The sequence below is a fragment of the Leptonychotes weddellii genome, chromosome 4 (genome assembly GCF_054177405.1).
Source record: "Leptonychotes weddellii isolate Sample4059 chromosome 4, ASM5417740v2, whole genome shotgun sequence".
Classification (NCBI taxonomy): domain Eukaryota; kingdom Metazoa; phylum Chordata; class Mammalia; order Carnivora; family Phocidae; genus Leptonychotes; species Leptonychotes weddellii.
In genome coordinates, this window is record NC_138372.1 from 19,912,439 (window position 1) to 19,939,496 (window position 27,058).

Here is a 27,058-nt window from a genome sequence, read left to right on the forward strand (position 1 = left end):
GTTGGAGGATATGAGGAACTTGCCCAAGTTACACAGCCAGTAAGTGGCAGAGCATGCCTGTGAGCAAGGCAACTGGCCACAGAACCTGTTTTCAACCTATGTCATATGATGCCTCAAAAAATACTATTTCCACCTGGTTTATACCACTTTTTTGGTATTAAGCTAATGTAATAACTGCTATACCATAAAACCTCAGTTTCATTTGTAATGAATTATAAACATAAGTGCCCAGTTTTACTTGACAGTGGAAAATGAAGTGGAAATGAGTAGTTTCCTGGGGACTGAGAGCCCTTCCCTGGCCATGCCTCCCTCTTTCACCCCTTTCTATCTTTGGGATGGATGGGACCCACATTTTAATGATAGTACCTGACATTTGATGAAGATTTGCCGTGTGCTAGGCATTCTTTAATCCTTAAAACAGTCTTAGGCAGTGCAGGGAATTTTATTAAATCCATGTTCTAGAAAAGGAAGACAAAATCAAAGTTATATCATTTGCCCAAGGCCACACAGAATAGAACTTAAAAGGTGTTTGTCTCTAGAGCCTGAACTCTGCACCACTGTCTTCACTTTCCCTTATAAGCACCAGCACCTTGAGCATTCCATCATGATAGCATTCTGATGTGATTATTTTTAAACTGATGTACATCTAACTTACTAGTTGGATCCTCAAGGAATGGTACCATCTATGTAAGCTCAGTACCTACACTGTGCCTGGCACATGGCAAACACTGGTTGATGATTTTGTTTTTCTATGTTCTATTGATTACTGCTTTTATCTTTATTTTCTTTTGACTAGATGTAGTTTACTCTTCTTTTCCTCATTTCTGTTTTTATTAGGATTTATTTGAGAGAGCGCACAAGTGGGGAGGGGGGAGAGGGAGAGAATCTGGAGCAGATTCCCTGCTGAGGATGGAGCAACACATGGGGCTCAATCTCACAATCCTGAGATCATGACCTGAGCTGAAATCAAGAGTCCGACCCTTAACCGACTGAGCCACCCCAGCACCCCTCTTTCCCTCACTTCTTAAGGTAGAAGTTGAGGTCATTGATTTAAGAACTTTCCTTTTTTTTTTTTAATTTTTTTTTAATATATATATTTTTTTAAGATTTTATTTATCAGAGAGAGAGAGACAGAGGCCAGCAGAGGGAGAAGCAGGCTCCTTGCTCAGCAAGGAGCCGGACGTGGGACTCAATCCCAGGACCCTGGGATCATGACCTGAGCTGAAGGCAGACACTTAACCGACTGAGCCACTTAGGCGTCCTTTTCCTTTTTTTTTAATATAAGCATTTAGTGTTATATGTTTCTCCCAAATATTGCTTTAACAATATCCTAAACTTCTGGTTTGTTTTGTTTTCTGGTATATTGTGTTTTCATTTTAATTCAGGTCAAAATACTTTTAAATTCCCTTTTGTTTTTTTTTATCTATGGGCTATTTAAAAGTGTATTCATTTTTAAATACTTGGGAGTTTTCCAAAAATCTTGCTGTTATTGGTTTCTATTTTAATATCAGTGTAGTCTAAGAATATGCTTTGTACGACTTGAATCCTTTTAAATTTACCAAGACTTGTTCTATGACCTAGAACATGGTCTATCTTGGTAAATGTTTCATGGGCACTTGAGAAGAATATGTATTTTACTGTTATTTGAAGAAAGCAAGGTGGAATGTGAAGGAAGGTGAAGCATTGTAGAAATGTCAATCAATCAGTAAAGTTGGTTGCAAGTGTTGTTCAAGCCTATATCCTTGCTGGTTTTCTGCCTACTTGTTCTATCAATTATCGAGAGTGGGTTATCAAAATCTCCAGCTATATTTGTGGATTTGTCTATTTCTTCAAGAAGTTCTATCAGGGGGTGCCTGGGTGGCTTAGTTGGTTAAGCATCTGCCTTCTGCTCAGGTCATGATCCCAGGATCCTGGGATGGAGCCCCACATCAGGCTCCCTGCTCAGCGGGGAGCTTGCTTCTCCCTCTGCCTCTGCCTGCCACTCACCCAGCTTGTGCTGTCTGTCAAATGAATAAATAAATAAATCTTAAAAAAAAAAGTTCTATCAGTTTTTGCTTCATGTATTGTGAAACTCTTAATAGTTGCATGTATGTTCAGGATTGTGTATTTTGATTCATTGACTCCTTTATCATTTATGAAATTACTTTTTTTCAATAATATTCTTTGCTCTGAAATCTACTTTGTTATTAATATAGCTGATCCAGCTTTCTTTTGACTAGTGTTACCAGAGTATGTCTTTTCTATCCTTTTACTTTTAACCTATTTGTATATTTATATTTGAACTATATATCTTGTAGGCAGTGTATAATTGGGTCTTGCTTTTTTGATTTATTATGATAATCTCTACCTTTCACCTGGAGTGTTTAGACCCTATTTTTATATGATTAATGTGCTTAGGTCTGAGTCTCACCTTTTTTTTTTTTTTTTTTTTTTGAGAGAGAGAAAAAACATGGGTATAGGGAGGGGCAGAGGGAGAAGCAGACTCCCTGCTGAGCAGGGCTTGATACCAGCACCCTGAGTTCATGACCTGAGCCGAAGGCAGACACTTAACCAACTGAGCTACCCAGCGCCCCAGAGTCTTATCATTTTGATACTTGTTTTCTATTTGTCTCATCTGTTCTTTGTTCCTTTTGTCTTCTTATTCTGCCTTTTAAAAAAAGTATTGGGGGCACCTGGATGGCTCAGTCAGTTGAGTGTCTGACTGTTGATTTCCACTCAGATCATGATCTTTGGGTCCTGAGATTGAACCCCGCATTGGGCTCCTCGCTCAGCAGGGAGTCTGCTTGGGATTCTCTCTCTCCCTTTCCCTTTGCCCCTCCCCCTATGCTTGCACACACACTTTCTTTCAAATAAATAAATAAATCGTTAAAAAAAAAATGAGTATTGGGCGCCTGGGTGGTTCAGCTGGTTAAGTGTCCAACTCTTTTTTTTTTTTTTTTTTTAAGATTTATTTATTTGACAGAGAGAGAGACAGCGAGAGAGGGAACACAAGCAGGGGGAGTGGGAGAGGGAGCAGCAGGCTTCCCGCCAAGCAGGGAGCCCGATGCGGGGCTCGATCCCAGGCCCCTGGGATCATGACCTGAGCCGAAGGCAGACGCTTAACGTAAGTGTCCAGCTCTTGATTTCAGCTCAGGTCATGATCTCAGGGTTGCGAGATTGAACCTGCATCGAGCCCCGTGTTGGGTGTGAGGCCTGCTTAAGATTTTCTCTCTCCCTCTCCCACTGCCCCTCTGCCCTCCCTCTCTCTAAAAAAAAAAAAAAAAAGGTATTTTTTTTTTCTGATTCTATATTACCTTCTTTGTTGGCTTACTAGCTATAACTTTATTTTGTTATTTTTGTGGTTGCTTTAGGGTTTATAATACATATCTTCAACTTACCAGAGTCCATATTAATTGATATTATATCACATCACTTAGGACAGTATAAGAACCATACGTTTGTCACCCCCCAGTCTTACTGTTGTCTTGTGTATCACTTTTATATATATTATAAAACCCACAATACATTATTTTTTTTGTTTAAACAGGCAATTATCCTTTTTTAAAAAATTTTTATTGTTATGTTAATCACCATACATTACATCATTAGTTTTAGATATAGTGTTCCATGATTCATTGTTTGTGCATAACACCCAGTGCTCCATGCAGAACGTGCCCTCTTTAATACCCATCACCAGGCTAACCCATCCTCCCACCCCCCTCCCCTCTAGAACCCTCAGTTTGTTTCTCAGAGTCCATCGTCTCTCATGGTTCGTCTGGCAGTTATCCTTTTTAAAGTTTTAAGGAAGAGGGGCACCTGGGTGGCTCAGTCATTACGCATCTGCCTTCGGCTCAGGTCATGATCCCAGAGTCCCGGGATCGAGACCCGCATGGGGCTCCCTGCTCCGTGGGGAGCCTGCTTCTCCCTCTCCCACTCCCTCTGCTTGTGTTCCCTCTCTCGCTGTGTCTCTCTCTGTCAAATAAATAAATGTTTTTTTTAAATAAAGTTTTAAGAAAGAAAACAATCTTTCAAAAATGAAGGTGAAATAAGGTATTTTCTAATGCTCTTCATGCCTCTGTTGTAGATAGATCCAGATTCTTGTCTGGTATCACGTTCCTTCTGCCGGTCTTTCTTTAACATCTCTTTTACAGTGGTTCTACTGGTGATGAATTCTTTCAGCTTTTGTATGTCTGAAAATAACTTTTCTTTTTTTAAGATTTTATTTATTTATCTGACAGAGAGAGACACAGTGAGAGAGGGAACACAAGCAAGTGGAGTGCGAGAGGGAGAAGCAGGCTTCCTGGCAAGCAGGGAGCCCAATGCGGGGCTCGATCCCAGGACCCTGGGACCATGACCTGAGCCGAAGGCAGACGCTTAACGACTGAGCCGCCCAAATGCCCCTGAAAATAACTTATTTTCACCTTTAGTTTTGAGAGATGTTTTTGCTGGATATACCTTCTTAGATATAATTTTGCTAGAGTACTTTAGAGATGTTGCTCCATGTCATGTTGTTTGCATTGTACCCTTGTCTTTGTTCCTCTGTACCTAACATGTTGCATTGTATCCTTGTCTCGTTTCTCTGTATATAACATGTCTTTTTTCTGACTGCTTTTAAGATTTTCTGTCATTCGTTTTAAGCAATTTGATTTTGATGTATCTTGTTTTTTGTACTTGGAGTTACTTGAGCTTCTTGGATTTTGTGTTGGTCAATGTTCTCCAGAGAAACAGAACCAACAGAAGGTATGTGTGTAGATAGATAGAGATTTATTTTAAAGAATTGGCACACGTAGTTGTGGGGGCTGGCAAGTCGGAAATCAGTAGGGCACTTTGGCAGGCTAGAAATTCCAGCAAGAGTTGGTGTTGCAGTCTTGAGCCTACATGCAGTCTTGGCAGAATTCCTTCCCTTCAGGCCTTCAACTGATTGGATGAAGCCCACTCACATTACAGAAGGTAATCTGCTTCCTTAAAGTCTACTGATTTAAAGGTTATCATATCCAAAAAATACCATCACAGCAACATCTAGACTGGCATTTGACCAAACAGCTGGCCCCCATAGCCTAGCCAAGTAGACATATAAAATTAGCTATCACAGATCTGTAGGTTTGTAGTTTGCACATTTTTAAGCTGTTATTTCTTCATATGTTCTCTGTCCCCAGCTCCTCCTTGCTTCCCTATATATTTGGCCACTTAAAGTTATTCCATAGCTCACTGATGCTATTTTCAATTTTTTATTTTTATTTTTATTTTTTAAAGATTTTATTAATTTATTTGACAGAAAGAGACACAGCGAGAGAGGGAACACAAGCAGGGGGAGTGGAGAGGGAGAAGCAGGCTTCCCACTGAGCAGGGAGCCCGATGTGGGGCTCGATCCCAGGACCCTGGGATCATGACCTGAGCCGAAGGCAGATGCTTAACAACTGAGCCACCCAGGCACCCCTATTTTCAATTTTTTAAAATTCTTTTTTCTCTGTGTTTCATTTTGGATAGTTTCTATTGCTATGCCCTCAAGTTTACTAATCATTGCTTTTGCAATATCTAATCTATTGTTAATAGCATCCAGTGTATTTGCAATCTTAGATACTGTCATGAAATTCACTTTGGGGGGTGCCTGGGTGGCTCAGTCGGTTGAGTGTCTGCATTCGGCTCGGGTCATGATCTCAGGATCCTGGGATCAAGCCCCACATCTGGCTCCCTGCTCAGCAGGGAGTCTGCTTCTTCCTCTGCCTCTCCGCCTGCTCATGCTCATTCTCTCTTTCTCAAATAAATAAAATATAAAAAAGAAATTCACTTTGGGTCTTTTTATATCTTCCATGTCTCTACTTAACTTTTATGCATATGGAATAAAGTTACAATAACTTTCTTTTTTTTTAAGATTTTATTTATTTGAGAGAGAGAGACAAGGATAGAGAGAGAGCATAAGTGGGGAGGAGAGGGAGAAGCAGGCTCCCTGCTCAGCGGGGCTCAATCCCAGGACCCCAGGATCATGACCTGAGCCGAAGGCAGACACTTTAATAACCAGCTGAGCCACCCAGGCGCCCCTACAGTAACTTGCAATATCTTTCACTTCTGTCATTTGAACCAGTTCTGGGCTGGGTTCAATTGATTGTCCTTATGGTTTGTGTTCAATAAATAAAACAATGATAGAATGTGAAAAAATTAAAATTAGTATTTGGGTTCAGAATAGGAAAAGATAAAGTGGAGCCGAGGAAGGCTTCACAGAGATGGGGACTGAATTGAGCCTTAAGATATATCAAGAGCTCTGCAAGGCAGGAAGAAAGGCTCTTGTTGGGGAAAACAGCCTAGATAAAGGTGAGAAGGTAGAATGAACGTGGGCACCTTCAGAGTATGGTGCAGAGGGGAAGGGGAGAATGGGAGATCAACAACCTGGGGCGTTAGCCACCTGGTGTTCCAAGCGCAGCAGTGAAGAGATTTTGGAGTCTTGAAAGATTTTGAAGCAGGGCAAGTTCTCAGAGCCGTGATTTAGGGAGACTAACATGGGGGCCTAGGTGGAACAAAATGGAGGGGAAGGGATGAGGGGCAGGAGCAGAAGCCAAGAGGGTGGTGCCTTAGATCAGAGGGGCAGAAACAGAAACATGAAGAGGGGAGAGAAGGAAGAATCAGAAGTTAAGGATTAAATCTTTACTTCTCCGAGAACCTTAATCTTGGCTATAAGGATGAAGTTGGGAGGGGAGTCTAGATCCATACAAAACATGTTTTATTTTAGGTATTGGGTCTTCTGGGAAGAGCTATAGGGCTGAAACTTAGGGTGGAAGTCAAACCAGACCAAATGGACTGTCCTCTCAGTTGAAAGAACAAGAGTTCTGGTCCTCTTCTACTGCTTGTAGTGCTGACCCCAGAGAACTGGCCTCAGCTCTTGGAACCTCATTTTTCTCATTTGCCAACGATCATGAGGTTGTGTAAGGAACAAATGAGCTCATGGACATGGGTGGATGTGTTTTTGTAGTTAACAAAGTAAAGGGTTTTACAAAATAGTTGATAATAATCATTCTTATAATTACATTAAGCCATGTGAATGAGTAAGATCTTGGAAGAAGACAGCAGAGAGATCAAAGATCCAGGGTTAAAACTTGGAGAAATTTCACAGAATATCATCCAAAAGAGGAGTCCATGATGGAGGCAGAGGTAAACTTGGAGAGGTAAGAGACCCTGAAGATGGGGAGTACTTTGGGGTGGGCTCCACATCGTAGGAGAAATTCGGTTGGTAAATACTCATCAAAAGTGTCCATCTAGGGTTCAGGTATGATTGAATGACTTTCAGAGTCAGAATCAACATGAAATGGAGAAAATGCCCTTCTGCAGAGGTCCCTGCTCTGATCTCAGAAATCCCCCAACACAATCAAGTCACCTCAGGGAACACCTGAAATCCTGAACTGTTTGTATCCATCCTGAAGAAGGAGTGTGTTAACAAGAGAGCACAGTCAACTTGATGCTTTTTTTCCCATCTCCAGCACCTCACCCCAGTCCACAACCTCATCTTCTTTCTTAGCTGGTCTCCTTTGCTTCTCTTGCCCACCCGCCCCCCTCTTAGTTTCCCCTCCCACCAACTCCATTCTCCATTTTGCTCTAAAATAAGACTCTGCTCATGTCACTCCCTTGCTCAGATCCCTTCCCTAACTCCCCACTGCCTCGGGATAGAGGCTGTACTCCTTAGACACACGAGGCCCTGCATCATGATCTGACTCTCCCTCTCGAGCGTTCTCCACTCACTCCCACGGGCACCCTCTGCTCAAATCACACCTTGGCAGTTTTCCGCAACAACCCTAGGTTCTCATCGCTCTCTGTCATCGCAAGGGATGCATCTCCTAGATGCCCTGCCCTCTTAGACTTACCTTGGAAAGCCTTTCCCAAGCCCCAGGCTCAGCCAGATGCCCCTGCGTGGTTGTTGATGGTCTGATTTCTCATCTTTCTCTGACGGGGACCCCTTTGAGAGCAGGGAAGATCATTATCTCTACAGTCCCTGCCCCACCAGATCTTCCCAAACCAACCCTGGTTTCAAGTAGTCTCTGGTTGTCAGTCCACTGGTCCGGATTTGGAGCCTCCCAAATACATACCCACAGTACCCGGGCCAGGGGCGGAGAGAACCCGGTCTAGAGCGCTCTAGCCCGAGCGCGCCACTTGCACTTCCCGGGGCGGCCGCCAGGGGCCGCCGGGCTCTTTGTTTTCCTTTCTGGCCCGGGGTCGGGGCCGGAGGCCTGCAGAGCGCATGCTCTGGGGCAGTTCGCGGCCGGGCCGGCGAGCAGAGGAGTTGCTTGTGGCGGACCTGCAGCGAGGTAGGTCGCGCCCGTCACGGGCGGAGGGTCGGGGCGGAGGGTCGGGGCGGAGGGCGGCGCGCGGGGCGGCCACAGCCGGAGCCCTGGCGGGCCGGGGCCGTTGCCCGCGCGCTCGTGTCGGCGGCGCCGGCCCCACGTGAAGCCGGGCGGCAGGAAGGCGCGGGTGCGGGCGCGCGGGTCCCCGGCCCCGCGGGGCGCCCTGGCGCTGGCCTGGCCCCGCCTGGCTCGAGCGAGGGCCGCGCGGCCCCACTGCCGCCGCGCCTCTGTCGTCCGGCCCGCGGCGCCCGCGCGGGCGGGAGATTCAAACGGCCCGAGCGCGGCCGGCCGTGTGCGCGCGGCCGCGGTGACCCCGCCGGGCGCAGAGCGGCGCGCCTCGCGGCCCGGGACCGGCCGCCCCGGCCGGGGCTGCGCTTCCGGAGCGGGGAAAGTGGTTGTGCCCAGCGTGCGTCCGGAGGGTGCGTTTGACAGAGCCAGGGGAGGGATCCTGCCCGGCGAGAGTGCGTGCCTTAGGAGCGCGAGGCTAGGCTGGTGAGGGTCTTCTGCAGGGAAAGAAGTCTCAGCGTCAACAGGCACCAGGACGAAGACTGTTGACTCTTGGAGAGGTGTGCTGTGAACCCCGCATCAACTCCTCTGTCAACCGATTATTTACTGCCTGTCTACTCCGTGCTGCGCTGGCAGGGCTGGGGAACAATGGTGAGAAGGGCCCCGCGTGGCCTTTACAGAGCCCCCGGTCTCCTTGGGGAGACCCATCTGGGGGCCTCAGTTATTGGTCCAGTGTGTCACCGAAGTGTGTCCGTGAAACCATTCATTCGTCAGATAGTAATGGAGGTGCTCCAGCCAAGTGTGACTTGTGTGCCCTAGCAGAAGTTGACTGTGTTGGGTGGTATGGGAACGCGTGAGGGGGTCACCCAACCCTGCCCAGGAGGGTCAGGATGGCCTTCCAGGTGAGGTGACTCTTGAACGGGGTTTTGACCGGACCGTGGAGTTATTCAGCTGCCTGGGGTGGAGGGGTTAGTGCCAGCCAGGCAGGGGCATGCAAAGGCATGAAGGTGTAGGTGAGTGTTGGGGTTAGGAATACCACAGATGTTGAAGTCTGGAGTAAAAGAAGGGAGTAACAAGATAATACAGCAAGGGCTGGGTCTTGAAAGGTCTGGAGTGCAAGACCAAGAAACACTGGGTGGTGGTGGAGGAGGCAGGGACGGTGTCACCCAAGAAGGGCATCAGAGCGGAGTCTGGAAAGATGAATTCAGAGTTCACCTTGCTCTTGTTGCAAAGACATCCCAAGAGCAGGAATCCTGTTCAGCTTTGCAACTTACTAGTTGGGTGCCCTTGGGCCACCCACCCCGTCTCCCTGGGTGTTAGTTTCTTTATCTGTAAAATGAAGGTAAGAGGCATGTTGTGAGAATTACTAATATCCTGTATTTTTCATAAAGCAGTGATTCTAACATCCGGTGGAAGCTGAGGTGCTCTTCCCCCAGGCATAGCTCTGTATACAAGGGGGCGCCTCTGGCGAGGAACTCCTGGGGTGAAGTATACCAGCGCTGTGCCTGGCACAGAGCAGGAGCTCAGCAAGTGTTTGCTGACACGAGACCCTCTCCTCCCTTTCCTCCCGGGGACCTTAACTCACAAAGAGATTCTTAAGCCTCTGAGACTGGCAGGCAAGTGTCTGCCTCCTGATGTTGGCAAGGTGGGGGTGGTGGCCAGGACAGCTGCTGTGGTCAGAGAGGGCCCTGTCTGTCTTTGCAGAAACGAGGCTGTGGAGAGGTCATAGGAGGTCACAACAGGAACACTAGGCCCCTGGTAGACTGTCTAGTCTGGTGTGCCTTCATTCACTACATGAGGAAACTGGAGGCCAGGGAGAAGAGGGGAGGAAGGGTGGGGTTGCCCTGGCCCTCATGGGGAGTGCTCAGGAGACCTGGGATCTAATCCCACCTTTGTGGCCTGGGGCACCTTTCCTGAGCCTCAGCTTTCTTATCTGTAAAACCAGGGTGATCACACCTAGCATCATAGGTGGCTCTTAGTGGAAGTTGACTCTCTGAGTTCTACTTATTTCTGACTATGTCTCACTCTTCTCCCAGACTGTAAGCTGCTGAGGATGGAAGCTGTGTTTGTCTGTTAGGGAGTGAGGGGTGGGGAGAAAAAATTGCTACTTATTTCTAGTCCAGACACTTAGTGTGTGGTTAAGAAAACACACCCAGAGCAGTTAGAGGAGTCTGTACAAAGGACTGATTTGTGCAGTCGAGGATAGGCAGGTGGGTAATGGGTGCAGGGCTCCACCTTTTATTCATTTATTTTTAGCTTGTTTCTTTCTTTAAGTAATCTCCATACCCACTCTGGGGCTCGAACTCATGACCCTGAGATCAAGAGTCACATGCTCTTTTGCGTGAGCCAGCCAGGTGCCCCCAGGGCTCCACCTTTTAGGAGGTGCCCTCATCCCCTGCCCTGCCTCTGGGATTGCTCACAACAGCATTCTGCAGTACCTAGAGTCTTCCATCTGAGAGGCAAATACTCTGAGGCTCACAGAGAACTCAGGTTTGTCCTTCCCCATGTCCTTCAGTGGCTCCCACACCCACCTGGCCCACCCACTTAGACCCAAGCTGCCTCAGTGTCTCCTCTCTGGTCTCACCATCCTCTTCCACTCAGCTGGCTTCTGCCCTCACGTATGTTTGGCCAAGCTCATGGGGGATTCTGGGGAGGCCTGCCTGGGCTGCCTCCACCTCTGCCTGGATCATGGCTGCCTTTGGCCAACCTGGTTTTTGTTTTTAAGTCAATCAGATATACCTGGTTTCTATTCCTGACTCTTTTTTATTGGCTGTATTCTCTGAGCCTCAGGCCCATCAGTTGAATTAGGAGTGATAGTGCTGCTTCAGCTTGTTGTGAGAAGTAAAAGGCTGTTGGCATACAGAAGATAGGAGTGGCTAGTGCCCGAGAGTGGCTCGTAGTTTAAGGAGTAGGTAGGTATGGTGGACAGACATGTAAAACAGAGTAGTTATGATCCAGAAGATCCCAGTTTCTCTGGGAGGGAATGGTTAGTTTAGGATGAGGGGAGGGACCAGGAAGGTTTACCAATGGAGGTGACTTTGGGATTGAGTAGACATTCTTCCAGTAGGATAAGGGATGGGAAGGTATAGAGATGCAAATGGTCTGGAGAGAACTGTAAGCAATCTAAGATTGTGTAGGAAGCAAAAGGAGGATGTGACAGAGAAGGGATGAGGCCAAAGTTATGTCAGTACCAGACTCTGGAGGCCTTTCGCACCAGGCTAAGAAATGTGGGCTTTGTCTTCCAGGCAGAAGGAACCACAGGGGAGTCTGAGCAAGGAAGCCGCTTGTTTCAGGTTTGAGGTTTAGAAAGATCATGGTTGACTTACGGAATGACATGGGGTGGGGATCAGGAAGACCAGAGCCAAGTGGCTGTCTTTTCTTGGTGAGAGGGTATGAGAGACGGTTCCCAGGCAGGCTGAGAGACTGGGGAGCTTGGGGAGGAAGTTGGCAAGGGCACCAGCTTTGGAGTCTGACCAGCTTGGTTGAGACCTTCACTCCCTTTTCCAGTCCTGGATGAGATACTTTACCTTTCTGAGCCTCAGCTTCCTCACCTGTAAAGTAGGATCAGTGTGCCTAGCTTGCAGTGAGATGCCCCGCAATGTTCACCAAAACGCAGGTGGCTAAGGAGATGTTCACTGGGTTCCAGCCCACAGTAACACATGTTTTTGTTAGCACCCTGTGATACCAATCACCTCATGTTTATTTTTCCGTCTCCACTCCAGGCCTTGACTACAGGTCAGCCTAGCATCAGCACCAGTATGGTGACATAATTCTCTTCCCTTTGTTTTCACTTAACTTCTTGTTGTGAGCACTTTTCCATGCTACGACACGGTCTCCCTCCCTGCCACAGCTAACCTCTACAGGTCATTCTGATGAACTGATGGGAGATTTACCTTTGGCAGGACAGGGCCTTGGCCAGAGATACAAGCTGTCTACCTGAAACAAGGATACCTGTTCTATCCCACACCCCTTCACCCACCCAGTTCTGCATACTTAACATCCCCTCTCGTTGGCTCCCAACGACTTCAGACTTAAGGAAAACATTGGGTAAAATGGGGCTCTTGGGTCTCTCCTCAAGCGTTTGTCCCCCAGCGTTCTCCCACCTCACTAAATAGAAGTCTACCATCCTAGTCATTTTTTTAAAATATTTTATTTTTAAGTAATCTCTATACCCAATGTGGGGCTTGAACTCACAACCCTGAGATTAAAATTCACATGCTCCACCAACTGAGCCAGCCAGGTGCTCCAGTCCATCCTCCTAGTCATTTAAGCCAACGCCTGAGAATCGTTGTGTTTGGCCAAGCATAGGGAGATCCTGGGGAGGCCTGCCCGGAATCCCCTAGATTTTTTTTAGGATGAAGAAAGTCATTCTGGATCCCTCCCTCTCCCTAACCCCACACATCTAATCCATGAATTGAATCTGTCTCCTAAATTGATCTGTTTTGTGTCCTTTTTCTCTTTTACCTCAGACAGACCCAATCAAGTCACCATCTTCTCTTATTTGGATGCCTGCAATGGCCTCCTCTTCCAGTCCATCCCAGTTTCTTTACAGTAGCCAGAACAACTGTTTAAGAATGTAAATCTGGGGGCACCTGGGTGGCTCAGTCGTTGGGCGTCTGCCTTCAGCTCAGGTCATGATCCCAAGGTCCTGGGATCGAGCCCCGCCTGGGGCTCCCTGCTCAGCAAGGAGCCTGCTTCTCCCTCTCCCACACCCCCTGCTTGTGTTCCCTCTTTTGCTGTGTCTCTCTCTGTCAAAATAAATAAAATCTTAAAAAAAAAAAAAAAGAATGTAAATCTGATGAAGACTTTCTTAAAAGTTTTCCATTTTCCCTAGAAGGCCTTGCATGATCCAGCCCCTGCTCACCTCGTGCCATCTGACCAGTTCTCCAGCTGCAGCCGCGCTGGCCTCTCCTGGTTCCCAAACTTACCACACTGTGTCCCAGGCCACTTTTGTCCAGGTCTTGCCCTGCTGGCTTTCTCTCATATTTCAGGTCCCAGCTTAAAGGTCACCTCCCTGACCACTCTCTTCCCTACCCCAAGTTATTTTCTTTTTCTTTTTTTTGGTGTGATAAAATATACATAAAATTTACCATTTTCACCATTTTTTTCCATTTTAACCATGTTTAAGCGTATAGCTCAGTGTCGTTAAGCACACACACATTGTTGTGCACCCCCAAATTCTCTCTTATGTCACCTTGCTGATCTTTCACTCAGCACCATCCGTAATGTTTCTTTCCTGCTACAATGTAAGCTCCATGAGAACAAGGAGAGGGTTAGTCTCCTCTTTCCTTGCTACACCCGGCCCAACGCCAAGCACTGTAAATAGGCACTCAATAAATATTTGTGGGACAGATGAATAAATGCTGCCATGTATTGAGTACTTACTGTGTGCTTGGCACTGCAAAGTCCATTACAAACATTTCATTCAGGGGTTTTTGTTTGTTTTAAGATGTTATTTATTTATTTGACAGAGAGATAGTGAGAGAGGGAACACAAGCAGGGGGAGTGGGAGAGGGAGAAGCAGGCTCCCTGCTGAGCAAGGAGCCCGATGCGGGGCTAGATCCCAGGACCCTGGGATCAGGACCTGAGGCGAAGGCAGACGCTTAACGACTGAGCCACCCAGGTGTGCCCATTTCATTCAGTTTTGACAGCAGCCCTGAGAAGTACCATAGCATTCCCCTTTACAGAAGAGGCTACAGCGCAGAGAGGTCAAGGCTGCTGGCCAACCAGGGTCACAAAAGCTGGGGTGAGCAAGCCACAGCTCTAGCAGATGAATCCAGTTCCCTCTCATCCCAGAGAATGTGCATCTTTAGCATGGTAAGAGGGGTCTCAAAGAGGTGGGTTGGAGAGGAGGAGTCCCACCCCAAGAGAATAAAAGTTGGGTGACGTTCAGAACTGCCACCTCATCAGAGTCGAACTGGGCCAGTCACAACCTGTAGAAGAAGCTCAGCCTACACAGGCGTGGAGGATTCTGAACCTTTGGCTACTTCCTTATCTTCAGTTCTTTGTTCTCCCCCAGGATAGTTAGCAGAAATGTGCTCAGAAAATCAGAGGCCTTTGGCCTTGTGTTCATTACCAGGCAGTGGGGAGCTGGAGAGGCTGATGCTCTAGAACCTGCTGGAAGGAGATGGGGAGGAGGTGCCGGTTAAGCCCACAGCTGAGCCTGAGAAGGGCTCTTGGAGTTCTTACTCCATTTATAGTCTTGGGTAGAGTCTCATCCCTTAGCTCCAAAATGGAGGAGAGCTGGGTTAGATTAGATTAGAGCTGTGCTCAAGCATTGCCTGGGGTAGGCTCTAGAATGTATAGTTTACAGCATTAGCTCATTTAATCCTACATAACAAAGATGTAGGTACAATTATTATCCCTGTTTTACTGAGGAAGAAACTGACTCATGACGAGGTTACGTAATTCTGCCCAAGGTCAAGCAGCTAGAAAGTAGCTGAGCCCAGATTCTGGCCCTGAGGCTCTCCACGGGCACAGGCTATCCCACTTCTACATCAGGGTAGCTCTCAAGGGCCCTGACCCCTGCCAACCATTCCAGAACGTGTGCAGTCCGGATGGGAGAGCCCCAGGCTTAGGCAGTTTCACAACCTTAAAGACCAGGGCTCAATAAAGATTTATTTCCGGGGCTGGGTATGTGGAGGAAGAAGGCTTTGGACACAGTTTGGGCTGGATTGGAATTGAGAGAGCTGGGGAGAATGTCTCTGTTCCCAGCAGCCTTGAGGAAGATAGGGAGACCATTGTGGGGCAGCAGCAACCGAATGAGGGAGCCGTTTGAGGCTGAAGCCCTCAGCTGTCCTGGATGGTGCTAGGTCCAAGCACCTTTCTTGTCACCCACAAGTGGTTTCCTTTCCCCTATTTGTAACACCTGGTGAGTATATACAGTGTTTATTTATTAATCGGACTGTTTAGGAAAGCCCGTGTCTTCCTAGGAGTGGCACTTTTAGATCAGAGGGCACAGATGGTCTGGTTCGGTTTTATATAATGAGAATAATAGCTTTTTTGGTTTTTTGTTTGGTTGGTTTTTCTTTTGCTCTGATAACAGTAGTGCTTTCCCAAAGTTATTAGTGGTTATCTCAGGGTTGAGGGGGAGCTGTGAGAGATACTTTACTTGATGTTGTTCTTCAAGGTTTTAATTTTTTATAATAAAATAAAAAATAGGGATGCCTGGCTGGCTCAGTCAGAAGAGCATGCAACTCTTGATCTCAAGGTCATGAGTTTGAGTTTCACAGGTGGAGAAATGACAAAAATATATAAATAAACCCTAAGTAAATAAATAAAACATGTAAAGTTCTTTGTTAGATATCTTACATAATATAGGAAGGTACAAAAAAAAAAAAATAAAAGTGTCCATAATCCCATTTTCCAGAGGTTACTAACCATTGTTAATAAATGTATTTCCTTCCACACAGTCTTCTACACCTATTTTTGCATGTGTATGCCTTTTTTTTTATGGGATGATGGACTGTTTTTTCAAGCTGCTTGTATTATTTGGCAATGGTGAACATCTTCCTATTCAATAAACACATCTCTGAAAGCATCCTCTTAATGGCCTCATACTCTTCTATCCTGAATATACTGCATATTTTCTGGCCAGCCCCCTACCATGGAGCACATGGGTTGTTATATTTTTTTTAATATTAGGAAGAATACAGTAGAGAATATTTATGGAACCTAATCTTTGGGTGTACCCATTATTCTGTTCTTGTTCTGCTCAGATAAATTCTGAGAAGTGGAATTGCCAGAATTCCTCTTACCATTTTTAGGGTTTTTGGTAAATGTTGCCTAGTTAGAGCAGGAAAGTGATCGCCATTTCTTTTATTTTTTATTTTTTAAAGATTTTATTTATTTATTTGAGAGAGAGAATGAGATAGAGAGCATGAGAAGGGGGAGGGTCAGAGGGTGAAGCAGACTCCCTGCTGAGCAGGGAGCCCGGTGCGGGACTCAATCCCAGGACTCCGGGATCATGACCTGAGCCAAAGGCAGTGGCTTAACCAACTGAGCCACCCAGGCGCCCCAAGTGATAGCCATTTCTGAAACGGAATATTTGCCTCGGTTTTTCAGGAAAGGAAGATGCCACCCAAACGTATAGCTAAGAGAAGGTCACCCCCAGAAGATGCTCTCCCCAAAAGCAAGAAGGTGAAGGGTAAGTTGGCGTTGGCCTCTATCTCTGAATGGGGGCCCTCTTGGAGCCCCCAGAATCTAGGACTGGGCTCCTGCCTCCCTGACATCTGAAGCTGAGGGGCCTGGAAGCCCAGGAGCTCCACCCAGATGCAGGGTCTCCACCCAGATGCAGGGTCTCTTGTAGCTTACTGAATCCCACCCTCTGTAAGTCATAAAGGAGGCGACTTGTCTACAAGCACTCAGGCAGTACTGGCAAAAAAACAAAAAAAAAAAACAAGACCCTAGCTAGGACTTTGCTCCAGACAGTAATGTATTATGGCTAGGACCACTGACTTCCAGAAGTGGGTTCAAGTCCAGGCTCTGCCACTTTCTAGCCGTGTAACTTTCGGCACGTGACTTAACGTCGCTGAGCTTGAATTTACCCCACTAATAAAACAGAGGCAAGAACAGCACCAGTCTCGCTGGGCTGTTAAGAGGAAAATGAGATATGTCCTGGTAGCATTTGAAGGAGGTAGCTGTGCTTTGCTCTTTCCTGGGACCCTGGAGGGAGACGGGAAGGAGAGAAATCCACCCCCAATCTGGGAGGGAATAGTGTGGACCGATGCTCAGATAGTGTCTGTCTTTTGCAGACCGTCGTAACCAGGCAGTGAGGGCTGTTGCCTCCCATCGCGTTCCAGGTGCCCAGAGGCCGAGCCCTCCTGACCAGAAAACCCGACCAGGTGGCTCCCTGCCCAGGGCACCCTCTGCGCAGCCGTAGCGCCCCGGCAGCCGTGGCCACACCCCCGGGGGGAGGAGCTGGACACCATTGGCTGTCCGGGGCCATGGGCAGCCACCATTGGCCAGCAGATGGCCCTGTGCCTTCCACTGGTTGGCTTGTACTTTTCTACAAATGCCTGTCTTCTGTCTTAACTCCTGCCCCTTCCTCTTCAGGGGCGGGTCAGCTGCGGAAGGGTTCCGTGGGAATATGTCTAGGAGTGAAGTCGCAGCCTGAGGGTGGAGGCTAGGGACAGTGCTCTGACCCATGTAGGTTCCTTTGGTTTCAGTGCAAACTTTACTGTTTATTAGCTTCGTGACCCTGGGAGGGTTACTTAACCTCTCTGAGCCTCTGTTTCCTTTCCTGTAAAACAGGAGCCTAAATACGGAAGGTCTGTAGTATAATTTAGGGGACTACAAAGCAATTTAACATTTGTAGAATAAGCAGCCAGTAAAGGGTGGACATTATCTGAGTCCTCACTGTTGGCAACATGACTCCTGAGAACTCAGAGCTATTCAGGAAAATCATCTGTATCCTCACTGTTCTCTTCCCCTCCCCACCAAGATTCATTTCACAATGTTGATTGTCCCTCATATTAATAACGTGCTCAGTTTTTTGTTTTTTTTTTTTAAGATTTTATTTATTTATTTGAGAGAGAACACATGAGAGGGGATAGGGTCAGAGGGCAAAGCAGACTCCCCACCGAGACTCGATCCAGGGACTCCAGGATCATGACCTGAGCCAAAGGCAGTCGCTTAACCAACTGAGCCACCGAGGCGCCCCACGTGCTCAGGTTTTAATTTTCACAAAAATCTTGTGACATAGTTATCTTTGCTATTCACATTTTACAGATGAGGAGACTTAGGCTTCCTAGAAAGATCCTGTGACTGATCTGTGGCAGAGCAGGGGCTTGAACCCAGGTCTGTGTGGTCCCAGAGCCCATGCAGTGACCCCTCCTCTCTTCTGTCATCCTGCACACTCAAGGGCTGTCTTCTTCACCTCTCAGTCTCCCACAGGTCCCACAGCACAGAACCAGGCATGGTGCTAACACTGGGCCAGGGCGACGTGGGCCAGTTGGGGCTAGGCGAGAATGTGATGGAGAGGAAGAAGCCGGCCCTGGTGCCCATTCCGGAGGACATCGTGCAAGCCGAGGCTGGGGGCATGCATACTGTGTGTCTAAGCAAAAGCGGCCAGGTAGGTTGGGGTGGGTGGCACAGGATTGGACAGGGCCTGGGGTTGGGGGGCTTGGGGAAGGAGCTTTGAGCCACACACATCACTCTGTGGAGATGGAGCTGGTTAGCTGCACAGGGAGTGCAAGAATGGACTGAAGCCAGACCTTACGCTAATGGGGGCATCTTGGGCACAGGTCTACTCCTTCGGCTGCAACGATGAGGGTGCCCTGGGAAGGGACACATCAGTGGAGGGCTCAGAGATGGTCCCCGGGAAAGTGGAACTGCAAGAGAAAGTGGTACAGGTGTCAGCAGGAGACAGCCATACAGCAGCCCTCACTGAGGATGGTCGCGTTTTCCTCTGGGGCTCCTTCCGGGTAAGACTGGGTCTGGAAGACTGCATGAGGGCTGGCTGGCTGGAAGAATTCACTGGTGAGACCCCAGTGATAATCCATCTCCACCTCCCAGTTGTACTTAATGGTGGGGAAATCAAGGCCCAGAGGCAGAGCTTGGGCCCAGACGCAGGTCTCTTCATCCAGGCCTGTCCACACCATGGGCTCCTTCCTTGAGTCCATATTATGAAGTGTGTTATCTTGGGAAAGGGGTGGGTCAAGGATGCCTTTGGGCTGAGACTGACTCAGGAAGCCTTCTCTCCTCACCCATCTCCCTGCCTTCAACCTCCCCACTTCCCAGCCCTCTTCTACATCTGTCAGGGGTTTTGGGGTGCATTAGAAGGATTGTCACATCTCAGAATTTCTGAGGCAAGGGAGTTTAAACAGTAGAGTCAGCATTAAAATTGTCTTGGTACTTTGGTATTTATTTTGAAATGTCAAAAATAAAGGAATCTGATGAGGTGTGTCCTCATCATGGCTGTTTTTAAAGCTACTTATGGAGAATTTCAAGCACATAAAAGTAATCAGAAAAACATATCGAATACCCATTTACTCGCCTCCACAGTCATCAGCTTGTGGCTAAACTTGTTTCCTCTCTGCTCCCGTCCATTACCCTACTCCTTTGTTATTTTAATGCAAATCACAAGCCACATATGATTTCATTCATTAAGTGTTTCACTGTTTGTCCTGGCTCCTGCCCACCTCTTCCTCCCCATCTGGCACCAGTCCCCTTCGCCATACGGCTCCATGGTTGCCGCAAGCCTGGATCTGGCTGGTCTGGGGCAGACAGGACTGGCCGGTAAGTGCCCTGCCCTGCCTTCCAGGACAATAACGGTGTGATTGGACTCTTGGAGCCCATGAAGAAGAGCATGGTGCCCGTGCAAGTGCAGCTGACTATGCCCGTAGTGAAGGTGGCCTCAGGTGAGCCTGGGGGCACTCTAGGCAGGAGTTGGAGAAGCTCGTTCTGGGGCTAGCCTAGTCTTGGGCCGTACAGACAAGCCCTGTATCCTCTGCCTTCCTCTCGCCCGCAGGAAATGACCACTTGGTGATGCTGACAGCTGATGGTGACCTCTACACTTTGGGCTGCGGGGAGCAGGGCCAGCTGGGCCGTGTGCCTGAATTATTTGCCAACCGTGGTGGCCGGCAGGGCCTTGGTAGGTGGCTTAGGTCACTCCGGCAGGGCAGAGCAACTTGGCAAGCCACCCCCTGGTGAAGGTCAGAAGCAGGAGGGATTCTCTGTGTGAGTTTAGGCTTGCATCAGCTAGGCCTGTGGTGATAGGTAAGAACTCTGACTCTAGAGCCAGACCACCCTGGATTTGAATCCTGCTTCTACTACCTATTGGCTGTGGGACCCTGGACGTAGTTTTCTCATCTCTAAACTTCATTGAGTTGTGGTTGAAGTGAAATGGAGTTAACATAGAAGAATGTTTGGCACATGGTAAGTTCCGTGTAAATGTTACCTTTTACAACTCTGGGAGTCTCAGTGAGGCACTTGTATTCTCTTGGCCTGTTTCTTCTTCTTTTTAATAGGGAAAAGGAAGAAAAATCCCTGCTTAGCTTCCCTCCAGGGGCTATAGTGATGGGAAAAAACACACAGGACAGAGAGAGAAGCTGTGTGTGTCTGCCACTGACCCTGGCCTCCTCTCTGCTACAGAACGACTCCTGGTCCCCAAGTGTGTGATGCTGAAATCCAGAGGGAGCCGGGGTCATGTGAGATTCCAGGACGCCTTTTGTGGTGCCTACTTCACCTTTGCCATCTCCTGCGAGGGCCATGTATATGGTTTCGGCCTCTCCAACTATCATCAGCTTGGTGAGTCCCAAGCCCAACATCTGGCATAGCCTAGAGTGACTTGGATCCAATCCTGGCTTCACCACTCATTTGTTGGGCACCCTTGTTGGGGTCTGCTAACCCCTCAGAGCCATAGTTCTGTTATCTGTAAACTGAAAATATCCTTACCTTGGTGTTTGTGGAGGGGGGAGGTGGCCTCATGTGTGAGAGGATGAAGAAGGACAGCTCCTTGGACAGCTTCACCCCTAAAACTCTATTCTGGCATTTTCCTCCCAGGAACCCCAGGCACAGAATCTTGCTTTGTACCCCAAAACTTGACATCCTTCAAGAACTCTACCAAGTCCTGGGTGGGCTTCTCTGGTGGCCAGCATCATACAGTCTGCATGGATTCGGAAGGTGGGACCTCTGGGTTGGGGGTGGAGTATTCCTTGGGCATAGCCTAGCCAGACTCCTGAGACCATGGTCCTTGGAACCTGGGCCTGCTCCGTGGGTTGGGCCAGATGTGGGTCCATGAGGGCCATTCCCATCCCCCAGAGTCTTGGCACTCTTCCAAGTACGAGCTCAGTGGGGTCCTATGGGGTTCTCCCAGACCTCCCCCAAAACTGGGACAGATGCTGCAGACCTGCTTCTCACCACCCTGGGAGTGGGGACCAGCTCCCTTGGATTTGGGAACTCATCTGACCTACCTGGAGCATGCCCTCTGCTACTCTTCATCTCCTCCCTCCTCCCACAGGAAAAGCGTACAGCCTGGGCCGGGCTGAGTATGGGCGGCTGGGCCTTGGGGAGGGCGCCGAGGAGAAAAGCATACCTACCCTCATCCCAAGGCTCCCTGCTGTCTCCTCAGTGGCTTGTGGGGCCTCCGTTGGGTATGCTGTGACCAGGGATGGTGAGTTGGGGCTGCCCACACTTGGTGTGGTTGGGTCTTGGGGGTCATGATTCTTACCAAACTGCTCGTCAGGCTGTGATGTCCATCATCAAATAGAGCTGAGATGCAGAGAGCACTGTTTGTGATGACATTGCTTTTCTCCTGTCAGAAGCTCTGGCTTTGATGAACATAAAATGAGTAAACGTATTATTTTAAGAAGGGTTATTTGTTTCGTAGCATAGAAAAATAGTAAAGAGAGACACATCACTGAGGCCCAGACAGGCAGTAGGACTTGAATCCAGGTCTCCAGAGTCTTTTTTTTTTTTAAGATTTTATTTATTTACTTGACAGAGAGAGACAGCAAGAGAGGGAATACAAGCAGGGGGAGTGGGAGAGGGAAAAGCAGGCTTCCCGCCGAGCAGGGAGCCCGATGCGGGGCTTGATCCCAGGACCCTGGGATCATGACCTGAGCCGAAGGCAGAGGCTTAACAACTGAGCCACCCAGGCACCCCCAGGTCTCCAGAGTCTTAGCTCAGTCTTCTCTTTACACTTCCCACCAAGGTGACCCCTTTTATTTACAACCTAGTATGTGCCAGCTTCCCAGGGAGTTGTACTTAGACTTTTATTAGGAGAAAGAAGGCTTAGTCACTGGGGTTCCAGCAGGCACAGCAGAGGAGGCTCTGAACCAGGTGGTCACCAAAGCCTGAGTGGGTGAGATCGATAGCCATGGACACTTTGAGAAGTCTGGAGCTGATGGAAGCGCTTGACTGGAATTATCTGGGAAGAGTTACTGGGAAAGTAGAGCTTATACTACACCTTAAAGGTTCAGTCCTTTATGATAAGCAATGAAGGGCATCCCAGGCACAGGAACATCTAGAGCAGTCTCAAAGGTCTCAAAGGTCCTTGGAATGGAGGGTGGTGTAGGGTTTTGGGGAGTGGCCAGTCATGTGGAGCCTTGAATGCCATGCCTAGGAGTAGGGAGAAGTCTTTGGCAATGTATAAGGGGTGTGGTCTCTGGTTGACAAAACTATTTTTTTAATCCATCATCTCCTTGGCTTCTCCCAGCTTCCCTGAACTCCCAGAGGCTGGGACATTGCTAGGCTGCTACAGGCCAAAGCCAGAATTCACCCTCATGTTCTAGGCTTCTCACGGTTTAGAAAGGTGGGGCTAGGGATCCTGGAGACAGCTGTCCCCATTTCTCTCCCCTGTAGGTCGTGTTTTCGCCTGGGGCATGGGTACCAACTACCAGCTGGGCACAGGGCAGGAGGAGGATGCCTGGAGCCCGGTGGAGATGACAGGCAAACAGCTGGAGAACCGTGTGGTCTTATCGGTGTCCAGTGGGGGCCAGCACACAGTCTTACTAGTCAAGGACAAGGAACAGAGCTGATGAAGCCTCTGCGGGCCTGGCTCCTGGCCCTGCCACCCTCCCTCCTGGAACTGGGAAGCTATGACAACTACAGATTCCAGCAGGCCTCCCCCAGCCCCGAATACTCTGTCATCTCCTGCCTTTTTCCTATCAGCAGAACAGAATCCTTTTCCTCTTTTCTGTCCTCCTTTCCTGAATCATCCTGCAACCTACAAGATGAAGGGGAGTGGGGGGAAATGGAAGAGGGGAGGGGGTTTTGGCAGCCGGAACATTGCTCACCGCAGAGCTATGTGGTTAGACCTTTCCCCCTCGTCCCTACCTCCATGGTCCTGGCTGACCCTGGTTTTGCCTGCCAAAAACCAAAAATTCCTCCCCTGGGGATTTGGTGCCCACGTTCTGAAAAGTTGGGGATCCTCAAGCCCTACTCTAGCCATGTGCCACTCTCTGTCCTTCACAATCCACAGGCAGACAAATGGTATGGTGGTCAGACCCAGCTGTCATGGACCTATGCCTGGGGGAAACCGGAGATGGGGCAGGGCTGCCCAGTCATGGGCAACCCCAAGCCAAATATTTGGCCCTCAACAGATGTCCATGGGGAAGAATAAACAATGATCCTCCACTTGATCAAGAAAAAAGCCAATCAGCCTTTCTCCCAGAAGCACAAAGCATTCTGCCCTTCAGGCATTGCCTGAGTATCCTGCCCATCCGACCTGCCTTACCTGTAGCCAAGGGCCTGACGTCTGGAAAGGAAGCTACATCTGCAGGGCAGGACATGGAGGGAGTGGGGAAGGAGAGTTTTATAAACAAACTTATAGCAATATTGAGAGTGAAGGGAGGGAGGGGAAGGGGGTCAGAAGGGCAGAGGCTGGTGCCCAGAAAGGGAAGCAGCAGCTTGTACAGTGGCTGAGAAAATAGAAAACAGTTTTGATTTTTTTAAAATATAAAGTATTTTGGAGGGGAGAGTGAAATCTTTTAACACTTTGAATAAATTTAGAGTTTTATAAAACAGGTCACTTGTTTTCTACATACTCCCTGCTTTTTTAAGGGAGCACCTGTCGTGTTGGCAAGAGCAGAATAAACCCATACCTATGCACCTGGTCAAGGCTAGGACTTAAGTGATGTCGCGATGTCCTGGTATGTGCCAGTCAGCTGTTGATGTAACTGTTTCATACAAATCAAAAAAGAGAAAAAGAGTTGATTGATTTTTGCTTAGGTATTTATGTTTCAGGAATCAGTGGATTTTTAAAAAAAAAAACTATGCTGCATAATGTGAGACATGGAATGGATCTTTTAATATCCTAAACCCAAACCAAGATTTGAGTACAGTACATATCTACAAATACACTAAGCTTGCTGTTATATCATTCTCAGCAGCTGATGTAATTGATTAAACATGGTTAACTGCATAATAACTCTTAAGACTACTTACTACGAGTATTAATGTAGATCTTCCCAGGCACTTGAGCAACCAAATCATACAGCTGACCTGTCTACGATGGTGGTCGCTAGCTACATGTGGCTATTTACATTTAAATAAATTACAACTTGTAAAAATTTAAAATTAATTTCCTTGGTTGCACTAGCCACATTTCAAGTCCTCAGTAGTCCTGTATGCTGGTGCCTGTGGTATTGGGCTATGCAAACATAGAACGTTTCTATAATTGCAGGAAGTTACAGTGGACAGTGCTGATCTAGAAGGTCTTTACATGTATAACAGGAAGTTTTTATTATCACCAAAAGGATTCATCTTGGATGTCCGTGACTTGGAAAAATGAATATGATGTAAAAGAACTTCAAATGTATTCTGTGATTTTTTCCCCCCTTAAGTTTTAGTTTTGATACAGGCAATATACTGATTGGAAATTGACTTCTTAGAAGGGACACCACACTTTTGATTCTAATATTTTCTTTGTAAAGAAGCACTTGTGTGTGTGCTGCTCCTCCTCACTCCCCCCAGAAAAGTCCATTTGGTTTAGACTTACTGGAGTTTTCCGTTCTGACAGGATAGCATGATGAAAATACCCTGTTCTTAATAACAGCTCTTCTGTATTGGGACTTAAAATGGGCCAGGCATTGTGCTGAACACTTTACATGCAATAATAGCTCTTTCAATCCTTACATCAGCCCTGCAAAAACTTGTCCCTCAGGAAACAGTCCCTGAGAGTTGTGACTTGCTTAAGGTCAAGAAGCTACCTACCAAATGCACAAACTAGGCTGGAATCTAAGTCAGCCTCTTGCTGAGCCGAGAACGTCAATTCCTTTTCCTTGTGTTGCACGTAAGTGTTATAAAGCTCTCTGTAGGTGCTTTACATATATGAGAACAGTGTCAGGCACATAGTACTCTATAATATGCTCTTTGCCGTTAACGACAATTGTACGTTTTTTTCTGTTCCCTATAGTTAATAATTGTCCTGTTTTTCACATGCGTAGTTTTTTGGTGTTAGGTATTAATTTAGCGCCAAAATCTTAAAAGTGTAAATTTCCTTTTGTTCAAACACATCGAGTACTCTGTTTTATCTTTTCCCCCATCCTCCTGCAACCTGGATTGATTACCCCAAAACAAATGTAATCATAGTACATAATGTGGCTCTGCTATAAATATTTACAAAGTTGTAATGTAAATGTTCAATATTGCTTTGACAGACATTATATTTTATTTATTTTTTTGCCTGCTGTGGGGTTTGAACTCACACCCCTCCCCCCTCCCCAAGATCAAGAGTGTCACGCTCTATTGACTGAGCCAGCCAGGTGCTCCTGCTTTGCAAGAAATTATAGTCAGAAGATGGAGAAGTGTGTATGTATGAATGAAGGACAGTCTCCAAGATATCTGAAACCTAAATGAGAAAGTACATTATTTAGAAATGTGCAGATTATAGGGACATACGGAAACTTGCCTCAAGGGACTGAGAATTGGGGGTAGGGATAGGGTAAGGGGCTGCTGTGTATTGTTTATTTCATAAAATCAACAAATATTTTCTCAGTGCCTACCATATCCCAGACGTTGTTGTAGGAATTTGATTAGAAACAAAACACAAGAATCCCTGTCTCATGAAGCTTGCATTCTAAATTAAAAGCAAACATTTAAAAATCTTCCACCTGTAGAAAGTAAAGAGCACTGCAGAGGGGCTGGCAAATAGTACCAAATAAACAGCTCTCTGCTATAATTTGAAGGCCTCCAAATACCGTGTTGGAGAATTTACTGGATGCCAGGCATTGGGCCAAATACTTTCCCAACTTCTCATTTTCTCTTCACAACACTCTATGTGGTAAGCACTGCTGTTATCCATATTAGTCTCAGGTTAAGTAACTTGCCAAAATAATTAGTGAGAGGAGGCTGGGATTGATAGCCAAAGCGCCCAGCCACTACACTTGCTATTACAGTAAGTAGGATAAACCTGGAAATGTGGCAGCTAGTGGCTGGATCTCGTTTTCAGACTGGTAAGCGCTTGACTTGGGGGCCCAACGCCCTAAACTAAGGAGATGTATAAACTGGTAAAGAAGGGCCTTAGTGGCTTATCAGCCCAGAGGGAGCCCCAGAAGGGGATCCTCAAGCACTTGGGGTGAGCTTCACTGTTAGAGTTGATGATCACTTACAAAAAAGCTCCCCATTCTGAGAAATGGGCGCCAGAGTGAGGCTTTGGCCTCGGACACTCCCGGACTAGGAGAGTTAAATTGTCGGGATTATCTAGTCATTGTAATGGGTGTTCACTGAGGGCCTTCCCTGGACCGGTAATTGTTCTGGGACAAGTTAGAGCTGGCGCTTTGGGTTAGGGTAGTGGATATGGGACTCCCGAAAGTAGAATGACAAGACTTGGAGATTATTTGGTTGAGATGACAGGGTTGACCCAATTTACACTCCCTGTAACCCGCCGCCCCCTCTTTTCACCCTAGGGCTATCTACAGGCATGATGGAAGAATCCCATCCAACTTCAACAAAAATCTCACGTCTCGCAAACTGGGAAGCAGGGTGAGGGGGTGGCTGGGGCAGACCTGTGGTTTGCCCAAGGTCACACAGTGGAACTGGATCGTGTGGGCTTCCAAAGGGACTTTTTAGTTTCCTAAAAAGTGTGCTCTTATTTGCTCTTTTTTGTTGATTTGTTTTGTTTTTTACAATGAGCATAATTAGTTTTGTAATTTTAAATGTATTTGTGTGTTGGAACCCACGATCAGAAAGAAACCCGAGAAAACCAGTTACCCGAGCAACCCCCGCGAGGGCGTAGCGCCTGCTCCGCCCCCGCCCGCGGACTCCGGCTGAGCTCCGCCCTCGGGGATCCAGGAACTCAGCGC

At 47.5% G+C, this 27,058-nt stretch overlaps 1 protein-coding gene across 7 annotated transcripts; it reads left to right on the top strand.

The window, feature by feature from the left end:
* Positions 1-8,157: 8,157 nt before the first annotated feature.
* On the top strand, positions 8,158-25,400 carry RCC1 (regulator of chromosome condensation 1). 7 transcript variants are annotated; one of them, XM_031035123.2, is made up of 11 exons: positions 8,158-8,270; positions 16,377-16,458; positions 17,066-17,155; positions 18,197-18,384; positions 18,557-18,736; positions 19,576-19,672; positions 19,783-19,905; positions 20,406-20,561; positions 20,817-20,936; positions 21,274-21,426; positions 22,617-25,400. In XM_031035123.2, the coding sequence occupies exons 2-11, from the start codon at positions 16,386-16,388 to the stop codon at positions 22,790-22,792; spliced, it is 1,356 nt and encodes a 451-aa protein (XP_030890983.1). In that variant the 5' UTR covers positions 8,158-8,270; positions 16,377-16,385; the 3' UTR covers positions 22,793-25,400. The 7 variants fall into 7 exon arrangements, with proteins under 7 accessions (XP_030890983.1, XP_006739950.1, XP_081674019.1 ...); XM_081817890.1 differs by lacking the exon at positions 8,158-8,270 and adding an exon at positions 8,702-8,963; XM_031035124.2 differs by lacking the exon at positions 8,158-8,270 and adding an exon at positions 14,712-15,183.
* The last annotated feature ends 1,658 nt before the right edge of the window (positions 25,401-27,058 follow it).